The following is a 22,546-nucleotide window of genomic DNA, read 5'->3' on the forward strand; positions in this document are numbered from 1 at the left end:
TTTTATTGTCTGTTTCCTGATTGGTTTTTTTTTTTTTTCAGCACTAGAGTGCTCACCTGATACCTTGCATGTTCGAGGCAAGCACTTAACACTGAGCTACATGAGCTAAGGCCCATGCAAAATAATTAGTGGTTTTCAAAATATGAAAAATCAATAGCTTGATTTAATAGTTTTACTCAGAACTGTAGGTAGATTTTTCTTTTGGCCACTGGCTCACAAATAATGACATGGAGACATCATAGTAATTATGAACGCTTGACCTTTAGCTTAGGCTTGTCTCAACAAGCTATTATAACTTAAATTAACAGGTTTATATTAATCTACATTCTGTCACATGGCTTTTTACCTCTCTTCTATCTTGCACATCCTGTTTTCTCTCTGGCTGTATGCCTTCCTAGATTCTACCTCCTCTTCCTTTCTCTCCCCAAAAGTCCTACCTATACCTCCTGACTAGCTATTGGACATTCAGCTTTTTATTACACCAGTCAGGGCAATACAGTATACAAATATTCCACAACATTTCCTCGTTTTTGTCTAAATAAAAAGGGAAGATTTTTAACTGTAACATGGTAAAACTATATACAATAAGAACAATTATCAAGTAAGAATTACATTCACAATGTTTAGTCCATATGTATTTGGGGAATTTGGAGAAAGTACTATTTTATCTATCCTATTATAATGAGTCCAAAATTTTATACCCAAACTATTTTCTACTATAACTTGTATTGCCATCCTCAAAATATCTTTTTAGACCTTAAAACATTTTCTTAGATAAACAATTTAAGCTTTTATGTTTCTTGAACTTGCAAACTTTACATTTCTTTCTTTCTTTTTTTTTTTCTGGTTTTTGGATACAGGGTTTTCCTGTAGCTTTGAAGCCTGTCCTGGAAATAGCTCTTGTAGAGCAGGCTGGCCTTGAACTCACAGAGATCCCCCTATCTCTGCCTCCCTAGTGCTGGGATTAAAGGCGTGTGTCACCACCACCACCCAGCTCAAACTTTACATTTCTTACATTAAGTTTTTCTCCTGAATTTTGTAATAAGGAAAACTGTAACTATAGTTGCCTGGTCTTCAACCCCATCAAAGACTGGAGAAGGATATATTACTACCTGAGTAAACAGGAAGTGCAGAGTAAGCAACTTCCAAAACTATAGAAATGACAGAAACAGTGGACTGCCTGTACAATCACCCAAGGTTCCTCTGCAACATTGGGGCATCCATCTTTGGCCTAAAGACCTAGAATGTCTGACAGACTTTCCTGTGAAGCAGGAATTTTTGAAGAACTGTCCTACCTTGTCTTGGCAAAGTTTGGCATTTAACTTTCTTTTGTGTCCTGCTTGTCCAGTTTGTACAGCATACTATCAGGAGTCAAGGGAAGGGCAGTTTCTTGCCCAAGGGGCTAGCTTTGCCACAATAATAGCAAATTCCACTTGGCAGTTTTTCAATGCCTATCATCCTTTTTTAAAGTAGATTGGTACTGCCAGAAACAGCTGTGTCTCACTGCCCTGGAAAACCTTATATTATTAAAACATTTTAATTGCCGTAATCTGTAGGTCTTTGAAATATTTGAAGACTATCTATCTAAAATGTATTTCTGTATGCCTTGGAAACATACCTAACACGACTACAAGTTTGATTGTTATAGATGACTATTAGCCTGGTTTGTTAATTATCCTAAATGATTTATAATAACTGCCTTCCAGGACGAGAAATTTACATTCGTTAATGATCTACATAGGTACACTACCTTAAACATATACATTATAACAAAAATAATCTTAAGTTTGCATCAATATACAAAAATCCATAGCAATATAAAATATTTGACGCTAGTAGTTGTTCAAAAGTAGACTTGACAACCCACCCTTTTGTCCCATCATTCTATATCCCCCCCTTTTCCCTTCAGAAAGATCCCTGAGTCTAATTGCTTGTTCAGCTTTTTTTCCTGGCCATGACCAACAACTTGTACTCAATCCCCCTAAATGATGATAAACATCCATAATCCATTGAATGACCAAAACCACCCACCTCACCTCTTGGGAATGTGGGAGTTGTGTTCTCTAGACTGCTTCCTTTTGCCTGGGGGTGATGGCATCTTTAGGGGACCCTGAAAAGATTGAGATAATGGTCAAGTCCTGGGACAGCTAGCTGTTGTCCAGTCTTGGTGTGATGAGAACGTGCAGGACTTATCTTAAATTCTGGCTGGAGCAGTCTGTGAGGCTGGATTATCTCATCTAGCAGCTTTGGAGTAATTTTAGTTGCAGAACTTTAGGGAAACTGCAGCAGAGGCATTTATCTGGACTACTGGTCTTTATTGATGTCTAGTTCTTTTTTCTGAAAACACATATACTTGTAAAGGTAACATATATATCTGTATTAACACAAGTATAGAATGTGTGGTGTGCACAAGTCCGCTAAAGATTCTTTTGTTTTGTTTTATGTTTGAGCAGGTAAAAGGCACCTATTAACTTTATAAATTCCTTTGGACTATATAACCAAACCTCTATCCATGCCATATGAAGGGATGGTATGTGATAATAAGTTGCGAGGACTCTGTAGCCAACAAGATTTATCATGTCTCATCCAGTCTCAGAGCTGTTCCCATAGAAGAGGGATCAGCATATACGACACCTGTCTTGTAGTCTTTCTTGGTTTCTTTTTTCATATATGTAGACAAAATTTATAGGAGGTCTCCTCCAATCAAATCTGCTCTTCATTAATTTTGAAGAGAACCATAACTTTTGGTTTCCTCTGCCCCACACATTTTCCGACTTCCATTCTGAAAATATATAGTTGGTTTAATTTAGGAGTTTCCATAATCCCAATGTTTCTCAGCCACTGTTGTTTTTGTCCATTGACATTTAAGTAATTCAAAGTCAACAAAGCACCATTCAGGATTCAGATACCCTGTGTATTTTCTGTTTTTACATGGCCTTTTCCTTTCATATTACTTTACTCTCTCTTTAAAGACTTTCTTGTTTTAAAATTATTTATTTTTAATGACTGTCTGTACCCATTTTCTTTTCTTTAGCATCTAAGCACATTATTAAGCATACTATATCTGTTCAGAGGTTTTATTGGTCTAGACCTGATTTTCTATGGGTCTGCAGTGTTCTCTGACCATGTGAGCCAAATCTTAAACTGCTAAGCAGTTGTTAGGCCCTCTGCTGTGTGACTCTCATTTGCACATAGCCTGGTGGCTGGCTCTGCCCACTTCAGCCTGGTGAGAGCGGAGCCTTATGCTTGTGGACCTCAGCCTGGAGCTGGTCTGTGTGCCCCAGCTCTGGGAAGTTTCTGGTTCCATGCTGCAGTAAGCATTTCTGCCTAGTCTTCTGCCACCAGGTACTGTTTTGCCTGGTGCTCATAAACCCCATTCAAGTGCTCAGTAGTGGGTCCTCTTAAAGGAGCTGTGCCTGTGTATGCTGCAAGCCCTGATTCTGCTCGGAACTCTTAACCCCCAGCTTTCTCAGGTCCTGTGTGGATAGGCATGTCCCACTTTGGGTGCCAGTTCACAAATAACTACATGGAGACTTCTTATTAATTATGAAAGCTTGGTCTTTAGCTTAGGTTAGTCTCACCTACCTCTTATAACTTAAATTAACCTGTATATATTAATATACGTTCTGTCACATGGTGGTTACCTCTCTTTCATCTTGAACCTCTTGTTTCCTCTCTGACTGGTGACGCCACCCTCCTAGATTCCTCCTCCTCTGCCTTTCTCTTCCTGGAAATCCCACCTATACCTTCTGCCTAGATATTGGCCATTAAGCTTTTTATTACAGCAGTTGCATCAATACACCTTCACACAGTGTGCAAATATCTGACAAAACACAAAACAATGACTATGAAAATCTAGTCACTCTACTGGGATCTGATTGGGAAAGTGTTTTCACGGGTCATCAATGAATGAGAAAAAATAGTGGTAACACAAAAATCAGTAATTTTCCTTTTATTCTGGTTTTATGATCATTTTACTGTCATCAAACTGTTCTCTCATTAAAATAATGACAAAGACAGGTGTTGTGTGCAGGAGATTTATTTTGTTTTAACTGGGACTCTTTTTGTGCTGAGGCACTGTTAAAATTTTCACTGATCTTGAAGATATTGTGGCCCTGTTGAAAAGGCCCTTCAGAGCTATCTGGAAGATTGGTGACTTTTTTTCCTGACAGAATGCAAGGCAATTGTTTTTTGTGTTTTCTCTTTTTTTATTATCTTGAATCATTATCTTAATGATAAACTGTATGTAAAGTAGCCAAATGTATTTTGGGTGGTTACCAAATATATCTCAATATTACCCAGAGAGGTTCAATGCTGATCAAATATATTTCAAAATATATAAATATGGATGAGAGCCAATTTTAAAAGAAAATGGGTTATTTAGTTTGAAACATCAGCTGGGCTTTTTAAAAGTTTTGTGTTTGAGGCTTTTTTTCAGTCTAAGTAACTGAAAGCCGTTTTAAATTATTCTTCACTATTTCATCTATGAGGATTCCAGCAAGATACGGTGTGCTGAGCTGGGCAGTGGTGGTCTACGTCTTTAATCCGAGTGCTCAGGAGGCAGAGGCAGGTGGATCTCCGTGAGTTTGAGGCCAGCCTGGTCTACAGAGTGAGTTCCAGGGCTACACAGAGAAACCTTGTCTCAAAAAAAAAAAAAAAAAAAACAGACCAAAAAACAATATCAATATATACATACGTACACATCTATATGTGTATTGTGAGGTCTGATGGAATTAGCTAGACAGAAGTCTAGAAGATGAGCCAGGATGTTGAGAGTCTAGAAATAATGAGACTATTTGAAGCCATTGGAGCAGACGAACTCTTCTACAAAGAGTATAAATGAGAAGATGAGAAGTGGCCAAAAAATAGTGAGTTTCTCATGTACGTGTCAAGTAAAGAAGAGCCAAGCAGAGTTAGCACAGCAGCGCAAATGGGAGAGTTTAGTATGATGGGACAGGCAAGGAGGGAAGGGGAGGGGTTACTTCTTTTAAATACTATTGAGAATGAAATGTCCATTCTGCTTGGAGACTAGAGGTTATTGATTGTCTTCTGCATTGTGTAGGGACAGAAAATAAACGACAGCGAGATGAGGAGTGATTAGAAGGAAAGGAACTGGAGTGAGAGAGATGACTGTTCTCAGTAGTAAATCGGAGCAGACCAGAAGATGTACGACAGGGAGCATATGATTGAGCAATGACTTGCTAAAATGAGCTAAAATTATATGTCAGCATCAAATGGTGAAACTGTGGGCATTAGTGATCACAAAGCTCTTATTAATCTCCTAAGCCCTAAATGGTTTTGTCCATGCTACCGTACTACAAAGGAAAGAACCCACAGGTGTAATTTGTTCTCATCGCGCTGCATCAGAGTCCTTCCCAAACCCTGGCATTGAGTCAGCCATCGTGGTAAACTACTGCCCTGTAAGTGGTTGACTCACCTAATGCTTGTTTAAATATCAATAGCTTACTAGGGTTCATCCTGTTAAAGACCAGAAGACATGACAGCAACCGCGTTTCGCTCCATCTGAACTGTTTGTAAGAAACGTGACCTTTTATTCAGTAAGTTTCCATCATGGAATCCTCCCTGTTCTCCAGCTTGAGATCCTTCTTCCTGGTGCTAGGCCTATAGGCACACACTACCACACCTGATGTAAAATTTTGTCTGTATTATTAGACTCGTATATTTCATTGAGATTATCACTAATCTTGTAGGATTCAAATATTAAAGGACAGTTTACCATTGTTTAAAGATGTGGAAAGTTCGTTGATTCCTTAATGAAATAATTCATTGGATTTGTTAATTTTTTAAAACCATTTTTAAATTTTAGTGTGTGTGTGTGTGTGTGTGTGTGTGTAGTGTATCAGGTCACCTAGAACTTGACTTACAGGCAGCTGTGAACTGTCCGACGTGGGTTCTGGGAGTCAAACTCAGGTTCTCTGCAAGCACAGTATGTTCTCAGAACCAAGGAGCCATCTCTCCAGCGATGTTATTTTTATATGCATGGTATATTAAGTGGCTTTGAAATATACTTTTCCTAATTAGTATGGAGGACATAAATACTGATTTATCTTGAATAGATTTAAGTTACTATCAAAAATAAGTAGAAAATCTTGAAAAGCCATTTCTTAGTGGATGTGGTGATGCATGACTATACCAGTACCCGGGAGGCTAAGGCCGGCCTGGACTGCATAGCTAGTCTCTTGCTCAACACTTTTTGTTGTTGCTCTGTGTGTGTGTATGTGTGTGTGTGTTTGTGGGTCTAGTATATGTCTGTGTGTGTCGTATATGTGTGTATGTTGTTTCTTTGGTTTTTTGGTTTTGTTTGTTTGTTTGGTTGGCTTTTATAGGCAGGGTTTCTCTGTGTAGCCCTGGCTGTTCCGGAACTCAGTCTGTAGACCAGGCTGGCCTTGAACTCAGAGATCTGCCTGCCTCTGCTGCCTCCTGAGTGCTGGGATTAAAGGTGTGCACCACCACTGTTTTTCAGTTCCTTTTACTCGGACAGGTCAGCTCAATTCCGAAAACCTGACTGACCACTTTGAGTTCCCTCACTGGTGTCCAATAAGAGACATAACTGTAATTTGATTTTTATATTAGCTGTGGGTCCTGTGACATGCAAACATGATGAGGAAGGGATAGTAGTCATTATCTTTCATTATTCATTTGCTTAATTGAGTCTGGTTATCATGGAAAGATCTGAACTACATACAGTTTATTCTCTGTTAGGAATCCAACTGAAGCCGTGTGTGTGTGTGTGTGTGTGTGTGTGTGTGTGTGTGTGTTGCACACCTCTGTGTGCACACATTGAGTCCGAAGGTTAACGTGTGTCATCTGTTGTTCTCCATCTTATTTGAGACAGGTTCTTTCCCGGAACCATTTTAGCTCTGTTGGCTGGCCAATAAGCCCTCGGATCTGTTGTGCCTCTATGTCCCTGGGCTCCTGGGTTACAGATGTGTGCCACCATGCCCTTGGCGTTTGTGTGAGCTGGAGATTCAAACCCAGCTCTGATGCTTGAGCGCCTTAGTCTCTGAGCCTCTCCCCCAGCGCAGAAGCATTGATTGTATTGTTATGCTGTAGGGAGCTGGGAGAGAGCCGGCAGAGGCCCGGGCCCTGATTCTTTCAGCAGCTGTCTCACCTTCTGTACGTCACTAATGGAGCTGAGCCCAGCGTTCTGAACGTGACTGTTCCATCCCCAGACAGAAATGGGACGTTTGTAAATGGAGCCAGATAATAATAGTTTCAAACGTTTAAAAAGGCCAGAGAATAATTTTCTGAAAATCCCCCATACAATGTAAAATAAAATCATACAAGTCAAAGAATTAATATTTGGAAATATATATCTCAGGTGTGCATGGGTAAAGAAAATGGGATAGCAAGGACAGGCTTATGAAATGTTAGTCTCCTAATCCATTCTTTCTCCTCTGGTCCACACCCAGGACGGCCACCTTAGTTGTTTCTGTTCTTAGCTGGCTACATAATTACCTGCTCAAGTATCAGATCATCCAGAGCTGGTGTCTCCTGGCATGCTAGTTGTTTACAGCTGAGCTTCTTTGATTGCTTACAGCCGTGGCACATGGGGCACTAAAAATTAGTAAGTTATCTTTAGACATATTCATATTGATGAGGTAGCTATGCTATATTTGTCAGAATTAATTAGGTTCAGGTGTTGCCTGTCTCGTACACAGTGATGGATAAAGAGCTTATTTGAAACACCCTTCCCACTGTCATTGCTTTTCTAATTGCTTTGTGGAGATAACGCTCACGAAGTACAGTTCATCATTAAACATATACAATTAGGAGTACCGAGGCAAAGGCTCACTGGTTAAACTCTTGCCACGCAGCTCTGAGGACCTGTTGTGGGATATGGCTTTAACTATGTAAAGATGGGTTACATTTGTTTATGTTGAGGGATATGGCTTTAACTATGTAAAGATGGGTTACAATTGTTTATGTTGTGGAATATTACTTTAGTTTTGTAAAGGTTGCATTTCTTTATGCTGCTTTTAGCTAGGCAAAGATGTGTTACATTTGTTTAATTATGTAAGGATGTGTTGCTGTTTTACATTGCCTGCCCAAGGCACCTGATTGGTCTAATAAAAAGCTGAGCAGCCAAAAGCTAGGCAGGAGAGGGATAAGCGGGGTTGACAGACAGAGAATAAGTAGGAGGAGGAATTTAGGCTTAAGGACAACCGAGAAAGAACAAGGGAGAAAGAGAGGGAGATACCCAGGGCCAGCCAACCAGGCATCTGCCAACCAGGAGACATGGCGTAGAACAAACAGGAAGAAAGAAAGGAAAAGTCCCCAAGGCAAAACCTAGATGAAGAGAAACAGGTTAAATTATGAACTAGCAAGAAATTAGCCTAAGCTACAGCTGAGAATTCATAATTAATAAGACTCTGTGTCATGATTTGGGAGCTGGTTGGTGGTCCAAGGAAAGCCTGCTACAAGGACCAGAGTTCAGGACTCCAGAAATCCAATTGCTTGAGATAACCAGCCTGCAGTTCTCAGGCTCAGAAGGTGGAGACAAGGGATTCCCCAGGGCAAGCTGACCAAGATTGGCTGTATTTGTGAGCTCTGAGTTTGACAGCCCTGCCTCGGTCAATAGGTGGAAGAGCAGTGCGTGTGATTCCGGACCTCTGCCTCAGGCTTCCGCAAGTACCACGCTCACATGCACGCACACACCACACACGTGAGGAGTGGGAAAAGAAAAAATATTTCTAAAAACAATAAAAATATACATTTAGAGGGCTGGGGAATTAGCTCTGTGGGTAAGAGAACTCACTGTAAAACCATGGAGACTAGAACGCAGATCCCAGCACCCATGTAAAAAGCCAGGTATAACTGTGTGCACCTGCCATCCCCCCAGGGTGGAGACAGGAGGACTGTTGGGGTTGGCTAGCCAAGGCAGCCCAGCCAACACACAGCTGTTCATGTTCATTAAAGATCTTTTCTCAAAAGAATAAGGCAGAGGGTGATAGAGCAGGACACATAGTGTCCTCCTCTGAATGAGTGTGTGTGTGTGTGTGTGTGTATGCATGCACATGCATGCATACATGCACACATATGCATATACAAAGATGCACATTTGTTCACATTACACACACACACACTGAAATAGCTTCAGCATGGTCACAGAATTGTGCAGTCGTCACTGCTCTCTAGATTAGGGCACTTTACGCCCCAACCCAGGAAACCCTTCTCATTTACTCCTATTAGTTTCTAACTCCCAGCCCTAAGCAACCACTAATCGAACCTCTCTATATATTTGCCCATTCTGTGTATTCCAGAGGGGACTGACCAGTGTATGGTCCCCTGTGACTGGCATCTTCTACATAGCATATTAGTTTTATGGCTCGTGTATCAGTTCTTCATTTCTTCTTGCCAAATAATACTCCATCCTAAGACATGCCTTGTTTTGTTTATCCGTCCTGCAGTTGGTGGGCATTTGGGCTCTCCCACTTTTGGCCAGTATGAACAACACTCCTGTAAATATGGAAAACATGTCTCTCCTATCTGTTGGGCTGCACGTAGGATCAGGATTGCTGGGTTTATGTCACTGTTTACCTGTGAGGAGCTGCCAGATGGTTTAGCAAAGCAGCTGCTGTTTTGGCTCTTGCTCTCAGCATGATCCCAGTTTCTTCATGCCCTTAGCAACCTTTGCTGTTGCTGTGTCTCATCACGGTAGGCGGCAATGCTGGGCGTCTCTTCTGTGCTTCTGGCCCATTTGCATAGCTCCAGGAAAAATGTCTATTCGGATCTTTTGTCCATTTTAAAAATTAAGCTGCCTTTTTATTACTGAGCAGTAAGGTGTTTTAATATGTTATAGATGTGTATTTCTGGATTCTTGGTTCTATTCCATTGTTTCTGTATTTATATCCATGCTAACACCCACTGTCTGCCAATGTGTTAATATTGATTGTTAATATGATTGTTGTTAATATGATTGCCATAAGATTTCCACTTTCTCACTCAAGTATAGGATCATTGTATAGTATCTTACCACACTAACTACTGTATTATATTTTTAACTTCATTATAATTAATATTTTAGCAACCACACACAGTAATAGGCTTCTTTATGATACTTTAATACCTGTGTAGCAGTGTTCTTTTCTTCTATTTGTACCCCAATACCTTCCCTTATTTCCCCTTTTCCCTCCCACTGGTTTCTTTGCACCCACAAAGGGTCCCCTTCTGCTTTTATGGTGTGTGTGCGTGTGTTTGTGTGCATGTGCGTGTGTGTGTGAATGAGAGGGAGGGTCGATGAGAACACATGCTATCTACCGTTCTCATTTCTCTTCCATCTCCTGTCTTGTTCCCTCTCCCTGCAGACGCCTTCCTTTCCCACATAGTCCCATTTCTTATAGGAAGTTCTAAAACTGAGTCCTCCAACTTTGTTCAACATTTTCCAAGATTATTTTAGCCATTCTTAATGCTGAAACCTGTGGATTAATTTTAGGAACCTGTTCATGTTAACAGAATTAAATCTTCCACCCCATGAACATGACAGCTTTTATTTACCTTTGTTATCTTTAATTTTGTTGGGCAGTGTTTTGTAGTTTTGGGTGTACAAGTCTTGATTTTCCTTGTTGAAGTTTACTTCTAAATACTTTTATTTTATTTTTGTGTTTGAGACAGTCTCCCTTAGAGCTTAGACTGGATTGAGCTTATGATCCTCCTGCCTCCGCCTGTGGAGTAATGGAATGTGAGTGTACATGTGTACTTTGTCCATAGGTCCTTGGATGCTTTGTAAATGAGATTGTTTTCCTTTATTTTAGCTTTTCATTTTATGCTTATTAATTTGGTAGGATTGATCTGGTGTCTTGCAGACTTACACATAATATTTCTAGTTAGTTTTTAATAGAGCCCTTCAGAGTTTTGAATTCAGCACTAAACACTGCCCCTTTCCCATTTCAGATGTTGTGTATCTTGCCTTGACTAGCAACCCGGACATGGCTGTCTCCCCTGTGTTCTTCTTCCTTTTTCAGTTCTGTTTTTTGTTTTGTTTTCACTCTTGCTTAGTAAATCTTAATAGAATCATTGTAATTGTAATACCCCCTCCCAACTTTGTTACCCGTCTCACCTCAGAACAGTGACTATGGAAACGATGAACACTGTTTTACTCGTCACTATTGGCCGTTGTCCAATATGCTTTCATTTTATTCATTTACCCATAGTTCTGAAGTCTTCTACCAGTTGTCCAACATCATGCAACTTTGTTTGTTTGTGGCATTATTGGTATCGAACATGCATGTTATCATCACTACTCTGTGTCCCCAGCAGCACTTGAGTTTTATTTGTGTTTATTTTATGCCTTACCTTTGTAGACATGTCCCCTGGAGTTTCTAATTGCTTTCTTCCTTTTTCTTCTGCTAGAAGAACCCAAGCTAATGTCATCCCTGTTTCCTCTATGTTTTTCAGTTCCTGGCTTGTTTTCTTAACAATATATTATTATCTATTCTTTCTTTAACTGAATTCCTGTTATAATTATCAGCATGTTAATATTTGCACCATTTATCTCTCAATGCCATTTTATATGTCCCTAACATACACACTACTAATAAGTAAATGTAAATAGCAATTTTAAAAATATGAGCCATAAAGCTTATTTAGAAAAATTTATATTTATAAAATTTATAAAACTTGAAGCATACTTAAACAAGAGACACGTCCTTGTTTAAGTATGGTAAGGTATACCGTACTTATAACGGTAAGGCCATTTTGACAAGAGTGAAATGGCTTTAAATATTCGCCATGCTATCAAAAGATAATTTTGATATTTCCTTTCCAGCACAAGAGTTCAGTAGTTTCCTCCCCTGCTCTACCTCCTCTTATTGAAGATTTGTGCTTTTTCTTTTGCTTTCACAGTATTAGGTCACTAGAGGCAAGGAGATAAACATACTGGCTACCTGGAAGAAGTAACAGGAGTCATAAATCTATATGAACTTCTTTTGCCAGACTTTGTGTTAGGAGAAACTTCAGTTTTGCCACTAAACATGTGCAGTTGTCCCCAAGGCAGTCTCGTTCACTCATTGCCTCCAACAGTGACCTCGGTACTGGGACTGCCCTCCTCTCAGGGCACCGTCTACCGGTGAGCGGCCCCAGACAATTATAGTACAGTTGGTATTGTGGTGGAGACGTGTACAGATATGGAACACATAGGAGGGGATAACTGTTTACAGGGGTAGGGGAGACCTCACACAGAGAGGTGGTGGGGGTGCGAGATGAGAAGTAAGTATCTGGATTGGATTTTAGAAGCTAGACCTAGAAGTTCCCCAGGTCAGAGAGTGGGCATCTAGGCAGAGGACACAGCACGTGCACAGGTGGAAGTGTGGGAGGTTTAGGAAGTGTTGGCTTGTTGTCATGCTATTAGGAGGCGTGTCTGGAACAGACTAGGATGGTAGGCTATGGCCAGATTATTAAACCCCTTATGCATTGTCTCCTACAAATCTGGTTTGAGATGGATGCAATAGAGTTGCCTCAGAAATTGAGGTAAAGCTACATCCTATTAAACCATTGACATGCTATCCCATCACAAGAAGTATTTTCCATCTCCTTTTCTACATCTCTCTACTCACTATAGTCATTTTAAAAAGCCAAGTTATAATACCTAACCTTTGTGTAAACTGAATTGAAACAGCAATAGTTTGGGGATTGGAGAGACAAGACTTGACGTTTAGAGCTATTGAATGCTGGTACTGGAAGACAGCACAGAAGTTATGCGTGCGTACTGCTCTCACAGAGGATCTGGGTTCGGTTCCCGCCACCATACAGTGACCCACAACCATCTGTAGCTCCAGTTCCGGGGCATTCCAACACCTTCTGGCCTCCTTGGGTACCAGGCATGTACATTGTACACATATGCGCATGCAGGCAAAAATGCTTAGTTATAAAATAAAAATATATAACTATTTTTTAAAAAGGTATTGAATTGCAGTTGTTGTGGCACGTACCTGGCACGTACCTGTAATCTCGGTGGTCAGTCAGCTCAGGCAGGAAGATTGTGAGTTTGAGGTATTACACATGGATGAGCTACATAACAGTAAATTTGGAGCCAGCCTGAATGACACGGGGAGGCCCTATCTTGAACAAAGATAGTGAAATGGTCTAAAAGGATGCTTTTGTCTTAATAAATAATACTTTTCAAAGGTTGCTTCATTGGGCAAGCATTTGTAATTTTCTGAAATGTTCATTTTTCTTTGTTTTTTAGTGGACAGAAGATTGCAGAAAATCAACTTATCCTCCCTCTGGAGCAACGTGAGTGACCTCAGATGATGAGACCCTTGTCCTGTGCACAGACCCTTCTCTGTAATGCTCTTCTAGGAATAACAGTAGTAAACAAAACTTAAGCCGTGTCTTTCACCTGGAGACAAGGTTTGGCTTCCTTATGTGTTTGCTCAGGCACATACAAATTAAATGGATTAAATTAAATGAATTAAGAGATACTGATTAAAATGTTCATTTCCTGCCTGTGAAACTAATAGGAAAGCAAAGGATTCCTGCCCATCACCAAACTACTCTGTCTCCTAGCGATCGCTTTTCTGCTCTATAACAAATGAAGGCATGCATACCCCCGGGCTGTGATACTCCATGGTGCCTGGGTGTAAGTCCTCAGACTGCATTGGAGAGTATAAGGAATCTGTGTATGAGAGAGCCAAGAAATAAGCCCCGACTTTATAAAACTTTCAGGCAAAACAAGACCCGAAACCACAAGACAGAACTGAAGTCGTGTTTTGTTGTAGTCTTGATGTTTTTTTTTAATTCATATTTTTGTCTTGGTAAATCTTAGTGATGACATAGACCCGAGAAACATGCAAGTGTAGTCGAGGGACACAGAGGGAGCAAAATGCAATGTGAAGGAAAGGTATAGGGAGCAGTCGTCTTTGTTCCTTGTCCTCTCCTGATGCAGGTAGACTGCCGGGGTGGGAGGAAGCAGAGTACAATTGAGACTTCCGGTTTTTCGAACATTACGAGGTCTAACCAGCCATTTCCCTAGTATATGTATTCTAAGTAACCTCTGTCCCAATACCCTTGACACTGGAGTGTCACCCCATGTCCACCCTTTTTTATCATTTCTGTGACTCATGAAGTCCTTAGTATCTGTTGTGTTGTTTGTCCCTGTGTGTTCTGTCCTTTGGGTTAGATTGTACACCACTTGTGAGCCATGTGGGCTCAGGCAGTATGATTATGGAATGGTCTGGGTTTCCAAGGATGAAGCAACACGGTTTGTAGTAAAGCAGAAAATACACTACGTTAATTACCACTGAAAGAGCATCAGTTACTGTTGGTAGAGGGGAACTGGGACAACCCAATTTGCCTGGCCCACCCACCTTTAGGAAAGATTTCAGAGTGAGCAGCTTCAGTGTTGTTCTCCAGCTCAGCCCAGTGAAGGTCTCCTTTTACATCACCGTCACTCTGCTGCCGTCCTGGCCTCCATGGCCTTGCTGGTTGTGTCTCTTGGCTGGTCTTACTGTTTAATTCACTGAATATGGAGTGAGAAATTTCTCTACTAAAGGCCTTTTTTTTAAAAAAAAAAAAAAAAACTACTCTCTTTTAAATGTACCTTACATGTATCTGGTAATGTATTTCTTTACCAACTATAAAGCTCTTGTGATTAGACATAACACAACTTGTTACTATGTGTGTATGTATGTATCTCCATATCTCTGTGTTGTATGTGCCTTCTCTCCTTGCTGGCTTTTCTGCTGTATGTCTTCCAGTTTCACCATCCCATTCTTCAACACTGAAATCCTCTGTCCTATCCTTAACCTTCTTTTCTGAACTGTACAGCAATAGCTCTCGACATCCGAGAGGTAAGGGTGACAGTCATGTACCTTTAATTGATGAGTGTTTTCCTAGTCCTGTGAGGTTATCGTTTTCAATCAAGTGCGCGAATTTTGGTGGGATACATCAGCAGATGTGAGGGAGGGAAGAGCAAACTGACTGTGAGGGAGGAAAGGGACACCTGTTTGTCTGGCCTGACCAGTCCCTTCGGTGCAGATGCTGAGGGACTGACAGCCACACCACCCTACAGCCATTGGAATCCCATTAAGCATTGCTTTTCTGCTGCTCACTGGCTGCGTCGCACCTGCTCTTATTTGTATATGTATGCATTGTGTCACGCAGGCTAATTTGCAAGCCACCTGGGAAGGCAGGTGGGTTCGGATATTATTTTGATTGATAGAGCAATGACTGGGCATAGCAAATGCTGACTCTCGAAAAATGACATGGAATTGACACTGTTTATGGCAGAGCAGCGAAACATACTGTGGGGCATCTATTGATCACTAATGCTAAGTGCTTTCTGCATCTTTCAAGTAATCGTCACTACCCTCCTAAGATAGGCACTTCTTGTGTCTATAAGACATGATGTGCAATGGTTAAATACAAGAATACTGTAGAGAGATGTTTAGTGTAAAATAAAATACAAGATTAAATTAAGCTTTAACCATGAAAACAATTTTCTTAATCAGCTTAACCAGTTCTCTAAGAACTCTGACGAGTGGAGGTTTTATTATCAGGGTTTCCCAGGCCTCTCACTTCCCATAAAATGCTGATCCTCTCTGACAGTGAGCTTCTTTCCTCTCCATTTCCTCTGTCAAGCGCTTGGGTCCGTCCGGTACTCAACTGAAGAAGACTCGGGAGGTTATGGAAGATACTAGGGATAAGCTGGCTCTGGTGGCTGCTGAGAAGGGAGGAGCTGTGACACTCACAGGTAGAACACCGCCACCAACGTGCATAGCTCCAGGAGCGCAACACATAGTTATCGCATCTAGACATGGAAATCCAGACGCCCAGCTTGGAGGAAGGAAAGGTTTGGTCCCATTAGCCCACAAATGAGCTAACCGATTACTAAACCATGGGACACAATGTAGCATGGTAGTTAAAAGAGGAGGAGGAGAATTAGAATTGTTCTAATGGTTGGGTTTCCCCCAAAAAATATAAGTATACTGTATTGATGTAGGTTCAGTTTCTAAGGAACCAAGGAACTTGAAAAGAACAACAAATTAATTATATATTTTATATACATGTGATAAATATACATACAATAAGTATACATTTAAACAAAATTACAATTAACTCATTACAATATACCAAAATTGAGTACACTTCTCACCGGATCTGTATCACAACATGAATAGGTACTGGTTAACAGTTTCATAAAACTTCACACATATACCTGGGTCCCAAGCTCAGCAACATCATTTAGAGAACCAGATATTCATGGTAGTCAAGTAAACACAGAGGCCCAGTAAATGACTTTCAGGAAATAAACTATGTCTGTCTATAAATATAAGGCTAGATGATCTGTTAAGAGCCTGGTAGCATTGCAACACACATCACTATGTACCCTACCCTTTTCTTAAAGTAATACGTGGCTCAAGCTATGGATGCTTTTAGGTTTAGTTTTAATCTGATAAATCGTTGAATGCTACACCCTTGAAAGCTATTTCAATTTGTTTAAAATTACTAGAGAAGAGCAAGTGTGGTGGCACCCTTGATCCCAACCCTTGGTGGGTGGAGCCAGAAGGATTGGAGGTTCCTGAATTCAAGGTCATCCTTAACTACTTAGCAAGATGAAGGCCAGCCTGGGCTACAAGAGACCTTGTCTCAATCTCTGCTCCTTAAGGGGGCAAGAAAATGAAGTTGCTGTAGCAGTGGAAGTAATTGTAGAGTTTGTCCATCAGAAACATGGCCCAGCTCCATTAATAAGGGGTGGGCCTCACTATATCCTCATGGCAGAGATTGCTGTGTGTAAGAGTAGAAAACCGAGAATGTATGTGGCAGAATAGTGTGTGGGCTTGGACTTGCTGCAGGCAGATAAGAGGGTCCACAGGCATACAGAGAATCAAAGAGTCAGTCACGAAAGCATGTATTTGTTGCCACTGTGGGCTTACAAAGTGGCCTCACTGAAGCTATCACAAGAGACAAAGATTTGGCAATAGTGTTAGACTGACTGACTAAGGGTTCCAGACTAGAAAACCAAGTGGTGAAGGGTCCTAGTGTCTAGAAGGGTCTAGTGGCCTAGGACTAGACTAAGTTGTTATGAGTCTTTAGGGAAAAAGCAAAAGTAGGTATTTTCTGTCCGCAGTATTTTAAGTTGTAGCTCTTGAGCCACAGTTGATTCACACACTGCCAAGTCATAGTAACCTTCCACCTAGCAGGTATGATTGTTTATTTGTATGATTTATTCTTTGAGCCAAGGCTCACAATGTAGCATCCTGAGTACTGGGATTACTATGACTAGCTCATAATGTATAATTCCATCCTATAATTTCTGAGTCTACTTAAGATTGTATGTGCAAAAGAAGGCTGAGACATCGGGTGCAAACTGAACCTTCCTTTACAGACCTTGCTTGAGTAACTTCTATATTGTTGCTATGGATACATGTCTAGTCCATCCTTTCAGCTCTGTAACCCTCCTCCTGAAAGTCAGTTCCCGCGTTTCAAGATGGTGCCCTCTCATTGCAGCTATAGAGGACCAGTTCCGTGGTACACCATAAATCTTGATTTACCGCCCTACAAAAGATGGCATGAATTAGTGACTGACAAGGCACCAATGGTATGTTATAAGTCTTAACTCTTCTTGTTCTGACTTCACAGGCTATAGTTCTGCTTTTTAAGAAGTACTTTATAAGTTGGTTATGGAAGCCCACACCCATAATCCAAGCAGTTGGGGAATGTGGCAGGACAGGTGTTCGGGGTATAGAGGTCAGCCCGATCCACATAATGAGTTCCAAGGCAGTCTTGGCTACAGTGAGACCCTGTCTCAAAAATACTACAAAGGGGATAGAAAGATGGCTGATCAATTGAGAGCACTTAAGGGTACCAGGGATCAGTTCACAGCATCATAGCGCGGGTTCACAATCACCTGTAACTCTAGTTCAAGGGCCTTTGATGCCCTCTTGGCCTTGCTGGGTACCAGGCATGCATGTGGTACACATACGTAAGTGCTAATGTTCATACACATGAATAAATATAAGTAAGTTTAAAGGTATATTTTTGAAATTCTTCTACCATGTACAGTAATTGATAGAGAAAAATGCACATTTCCCTGTAGCTTTTTGTGCTTTGGGGGCATAGAATTTGTTTCTCCTGCCCTTAGTACTATCTCCCTCCATCTAAATGGTTAAGAAGCAATGCTACTTTAAAGAGAAAACTGTTTGTATGTATTCATTGAAAACACTTTCAAATTGAACTGTTTTGCTATCTTTGTTTATTTTTTGTTTTTGATGACACGCGGTTTCTGTGGTTGTCCAGGAACTTATAGACCAGGCTGGCCTGGAACTCAGAGAAATCAGTCTGCCTCTGCCTCCCAAGTGCTGGGGATGAAGGAGTGTGCCTCCACTGCCCAGCTTGTTATCTATTTTGAATAAGTCAGAAGGTCTACATTTGTTTTCATGACACCAGTATTCATCTTAAATCTCAATGCTTCTTTGTGTTTTTAGTGTTTTATTTATTTTTTTCAGGTGAGGACTATAGTGAATTCCATCAAGAATTTAGTAAACGCATTTGTGCCAAGTGGAAAAATCATGCAGATGGTGGACCAAAAGTTGGTAAGAAATATTTCCTGCAGTTAAGTTTAAGGACACACATATGAACACACATACATAGCGATTTTAAAAAGTTGTGCTTAGGTGCAAGGAGATTGAAGTAGCAAAAACAGGGCCTACATGGGTCTACACCAGGTCCCCTTGTATATTTTATAGCTAACAGTTTAGTATTTTTATAGAACTCCTGACTGTGAGAATGAGTGGGTCTCTGACTCTTGTGCCTGCCCTTGGGACTCTTCCTCCTGTTGGGCTGTTGTGTCCAACTTTGATATGGTAGTATTTGCTTTGTCTTACTATATTTTCTTGTATCATCTTTGGTTGTTATCTCGTAGAAGCCTGTTTATGAGATTTGTTTAAAGAAGAAACAATTCATTGACCTTTCCTCAAGAATGTTAGGAATCTTTATATTTATTCTTAAGCACTGTCAAACTTGAGAACCTTCATTTCTAGGGGTTGGACTACTGGAGTCACAGGGTACAAAGCATGTCAGGTTTTAGTAGTTAACTGCTCCTTAATTTGTACAAAGCAATGGGAACATATACAGGTTTCATCAGGAATATGGGGTTTCTTGTTTTTGTAGTTAGGTATCCAGGCACCTAAAACTGAAACCTAGTTGTCCTCCCCACCTCCACCCCTCCAGGAGTATAGCTCAGTGGTAGAGCACCATGGTTAGCATGTTGGACGTCCCGAGTTTAATTCCAGAACTAGAAAAAAAAAGTTCATTTTTTAAAAGCAGTTTTTATAAGTAACTAAAAAAAAACTAAGCGATTTTGCTAAATAAAGATAAAATGGCATGTTCATTCTATGCAGTCCAATGGTGTCTGTGACCCCCCAAGTCTGCAAGGTGTCTTCATCATCTAAGGACTGCCCCCAAGTCCGCAAGGTATCTTTATCATCTAGATACCTGCCCCCTAAGTCCACAAGGTGACTTCATCATCTAGGGACTGGCCCTCAAATGAAGTATCCCCATCATCTAGGGACTGGTTACCAAGCCCCCAAGGTATTCTCATCATCTAGGGGCTGGTCCTCCAGCCCCCCAAGTTGTCCCCATCATTTAGGAACTGGTCCTCCAAACCCCCAAGGTGTCCCCATCATCTAGGAACTGGTCCTCCAAACCCCCAAGGTGTCCCCATCATCTAGGAACTGGTCCTCCAAACTCCCAAGGTGTTCTCATCATCTTTTGAATGCTGCTGCAAAGTGCAGGTCAAGGAGAGGCTGGAAGACTCTAGAGCCTATTTGGGGAACTAATGACTTTAGGGTCACATACTGTTTACCATGGGGGCTGGCCTGGATTAGGGTATTAAGCTGCAAGTCTGGCCTCTACCCACTGCTTTCTTTGCTGTTGTTTGAGACAGGGTCTCATTATGTATCTATCTCTGGCCACCCTGGAACTCACTGCATGGACCAGACTGACCTCAGACTCACAGAGATCCACCTGTTTCTGTTCCCTGGTACTGGGATTAAAGGTGTGAGCCACCATACCCGGGTACCCACTGCTTTCTTCTTCAGTTGTAACAACCAGACTTTCACAAGACATTGTCATCTCCCCAGGACAGAACTCCCTAGGGGCTGGATGACCAAAGCACTTCCTCTTTCCATGTGACCCTTGCACTTGCCACCCAGCAAGCCTGTGGGGTCATATTTACGTTCTCACCTCTTTACCAAAGTTAACATGTGGTAAATCTACCAGGTTGACCCTGAATAACAGTGGTAGAAACAAAAGGGGAATGAGTCCCTCACCTGTCCCAGTACCTGAATCCCATCCGTTCTGAACGTCAGTAGGGAGGCAGCATTGCAGTTGTTGATGCTATGGTATGGAGTCCAGTGTTACTGCATTTTAAGGTTGTGAAACTTTAGTTTTCTGATTTGGGAGGATAATATTTACTAATAATACATGTTCCATATGGTGGCTGTTAGGACTAAATGCCATATTACTCTAAGTAAAGTATCATGCTTAACACATGTTTAAGTCCTGTGGACTTATTAGTTAAGATGTGTTACATTCGTTTATGCTGTGGAATCTTTGTTAATGATGCAAAGATGTATTGCATTCTTTATGTTGCATTTGTTTAACTCTGTGAAACTGTGATACTTTGCCTGTCCAAAATACCTGATTGGTCTAATAAAGAGCTGAACAGCCAATAGCAAGGCAGAAGAAAGGATAAGTGGGGCTGGTGGACAGAGAGAATAAATAGGAGAAATCTGGGAAGAGGATTAAGGAGGTTTAAGAAAAGAAGTTGGAGAACATCAGGGGCCAGCTACCCAACTACCCAGCAAGCCATGGAGTAAGAAGTAAAGAAAAGTATACAGAAATAGAGAAAGGTAAAAGCCCACAGGCAAAGATAGAAGGGCTAATATAAGGTAAGAAAAACTGGCTAGAAACAAGCCTAGCTAAGGCTGGGCATTCATAAGAAGGAAAGACACCATGTGATTTTTGGTGAGAGCTGGTGCTGGGCTCCCCAAAAGAGTAACCCAACTACAGTCATATTTGTTAAATTGGCTGGAGCAGTTCACTCTCAGTGCCTTGAATTCACAGGAAAACACATAATATGCTTAGGTCACCTGAGTTCCACCACCAGAACGCCATAATTGAAGGACCAAACCAACACCTGCAAGTTGTCCTTTGACCTCCACACATGCCTCCACACACACCCTGTACACAAAATAAATAAGCAAATGTAAAAAAAAAAAGGGGTAAATACAGGGCTCGTGAACTTTAAACACACTGTCTTTGCTGGAGGAAATAATTGTGCTTTCTGCATTGTTCTTAGCTGAGGTTGAGAACAAGATACAATGTCCATCATTGAATTGTTTATCTGTTGTTTGCTAAGAATTAAATGCAGCTGATGGGGCTTAGGTCAGGACCAGCCACTAACCCTGAAAAACAGTTTTGTGAAGCTGTAGAATACTGTGCTTGTTGCTGTGTGTTGCCTGTCACCTAAGAGTGCATGAGCGGAACTTTGCTCATTATGTTGGTCTAGGTGGAGGGTCACTTTAAGTCACACAGGTAAAATGATTCCAGTCCCCTTCTCTCTGGGAGCCAGCCCAAAGAGCAATAGGAAACCAGAATTACAGGTTTCCATAGGAGTCCACCGCCGAGCATGAGATGTAATCTTTTAGAAATATATGATGTAGAATGCTTTAAAAATAACATACCACCTATCGCCATGACAGAATGTAGGAGTTGTAGGCAGAGAGCCAGATCGTAAAGCCTGGGTTTAAGATCAGTGGTCATTAATTTCTTTCTTTTCAGCCTGGCCTACTTGGCAAGATTCCTGACCCTTTTGAAGATGAAATGAAGGGAATTGCAGATGTTACTGGAATTCCTTTAGGTAAAGTTCACCTTGCAATGTTTGAAACATTTGATAAAACACTGAGACATATTTGAAGTCTGATGTACTGTAGCAATGAAATGCACAAATCCGGGGTTTAAACAGCTTGTTGAAGGGTTACATATGCATCCACGCCTACAGGTCTCACTCATAAAAGGTGAAGGAACTCCAGTCTGTCCAAATGTGTCATCTGTCCCTTCACAGATAATAACCCTGCTCTGCCTTCACCTTGTTAAAAATAAAACTGAACATTTGAATTGCTGTTCTTTCTTAAGTCCATCGATGCAGGGTGTTGTTTTCAGATTCTGCATGTTAACAATGAGGCTATTATTGTATGTGTGCACGCATTCTTGCCTATGTTTTTAATGGATAGATATATACACAATTTTCTCATGCTGCCCTTGTCAATAAGTCTATTCATTTTAGGAATTGTCTCGCAGCATTTACAAGACTAAGTACATAGCCAGTTACCCCGTGACCCCAAAGTTCAGTTCAAGAGAAATGTACTTGTAGCCTTGTAAATTCTGCAAAACAGTTCCTAAAATGAGCAGACTTATTGATGAGGGCAGCATGAGAAATTTGATTTCCTCTCGTTAACACTGCAAGTTACTGACTTCCTCTCAGTTTGACCTTTCTTTTTTCCTCTATTTTGGGGAAGGGCAA

At 41.0% G+C, this 22,546-nt stretch overlaps 1 protein-coding gene across 2 annotated transcripts in view; it reads left to right on the forward strand.

Moving 5' to 3' along the window:
- Asah1 (N-acylsphingosine amidohydrolase 1) overlaps window positions 1-22,546 on the forward strand; it is a 43,694-nt gene that overhangs the window by 1,884 nt on the left and 19,264 nt on the right. For both annotated transcript variants that reach the window (XM_050147252.1, XM_050147251.1), the window contains exons 2-5: window positions 13,208-13,254; window positions 17,470-17,560; window positions 18,468-18,554; window positions 21,805-21,883. In XM_050147252.1, coding sequence (XP_050003209.1) covers window positions 13,208-13,254; window positions 17,470-17,560; window positions 18,468-18,554; window positions 21,805-21,883 — 304 coding nt within the window. The remainder of the gene's footprint in view (window positions 1-13,207; window positions 13,255-17,469; window positions 17,561-18,467; window positions 18,555-21,804; window positions 21,884-22,546) is intronic.

Source organism: Alexandromys fortis, unplaced genomic scaffold (genome assembly GCF_014885135.2).
Source record: "Alexandromys fortis isolate MF-2015 unplaced genomic scaffold, M_Fortis_MF-2015_v1.1 scaffold_32, whole genome shotgun sequence".
NCBI lineage: Eukaryota > Metazoa > Chordata > Mammalia > Rodentia > Cricetidae > Alexandromys > Alexandromys fortis.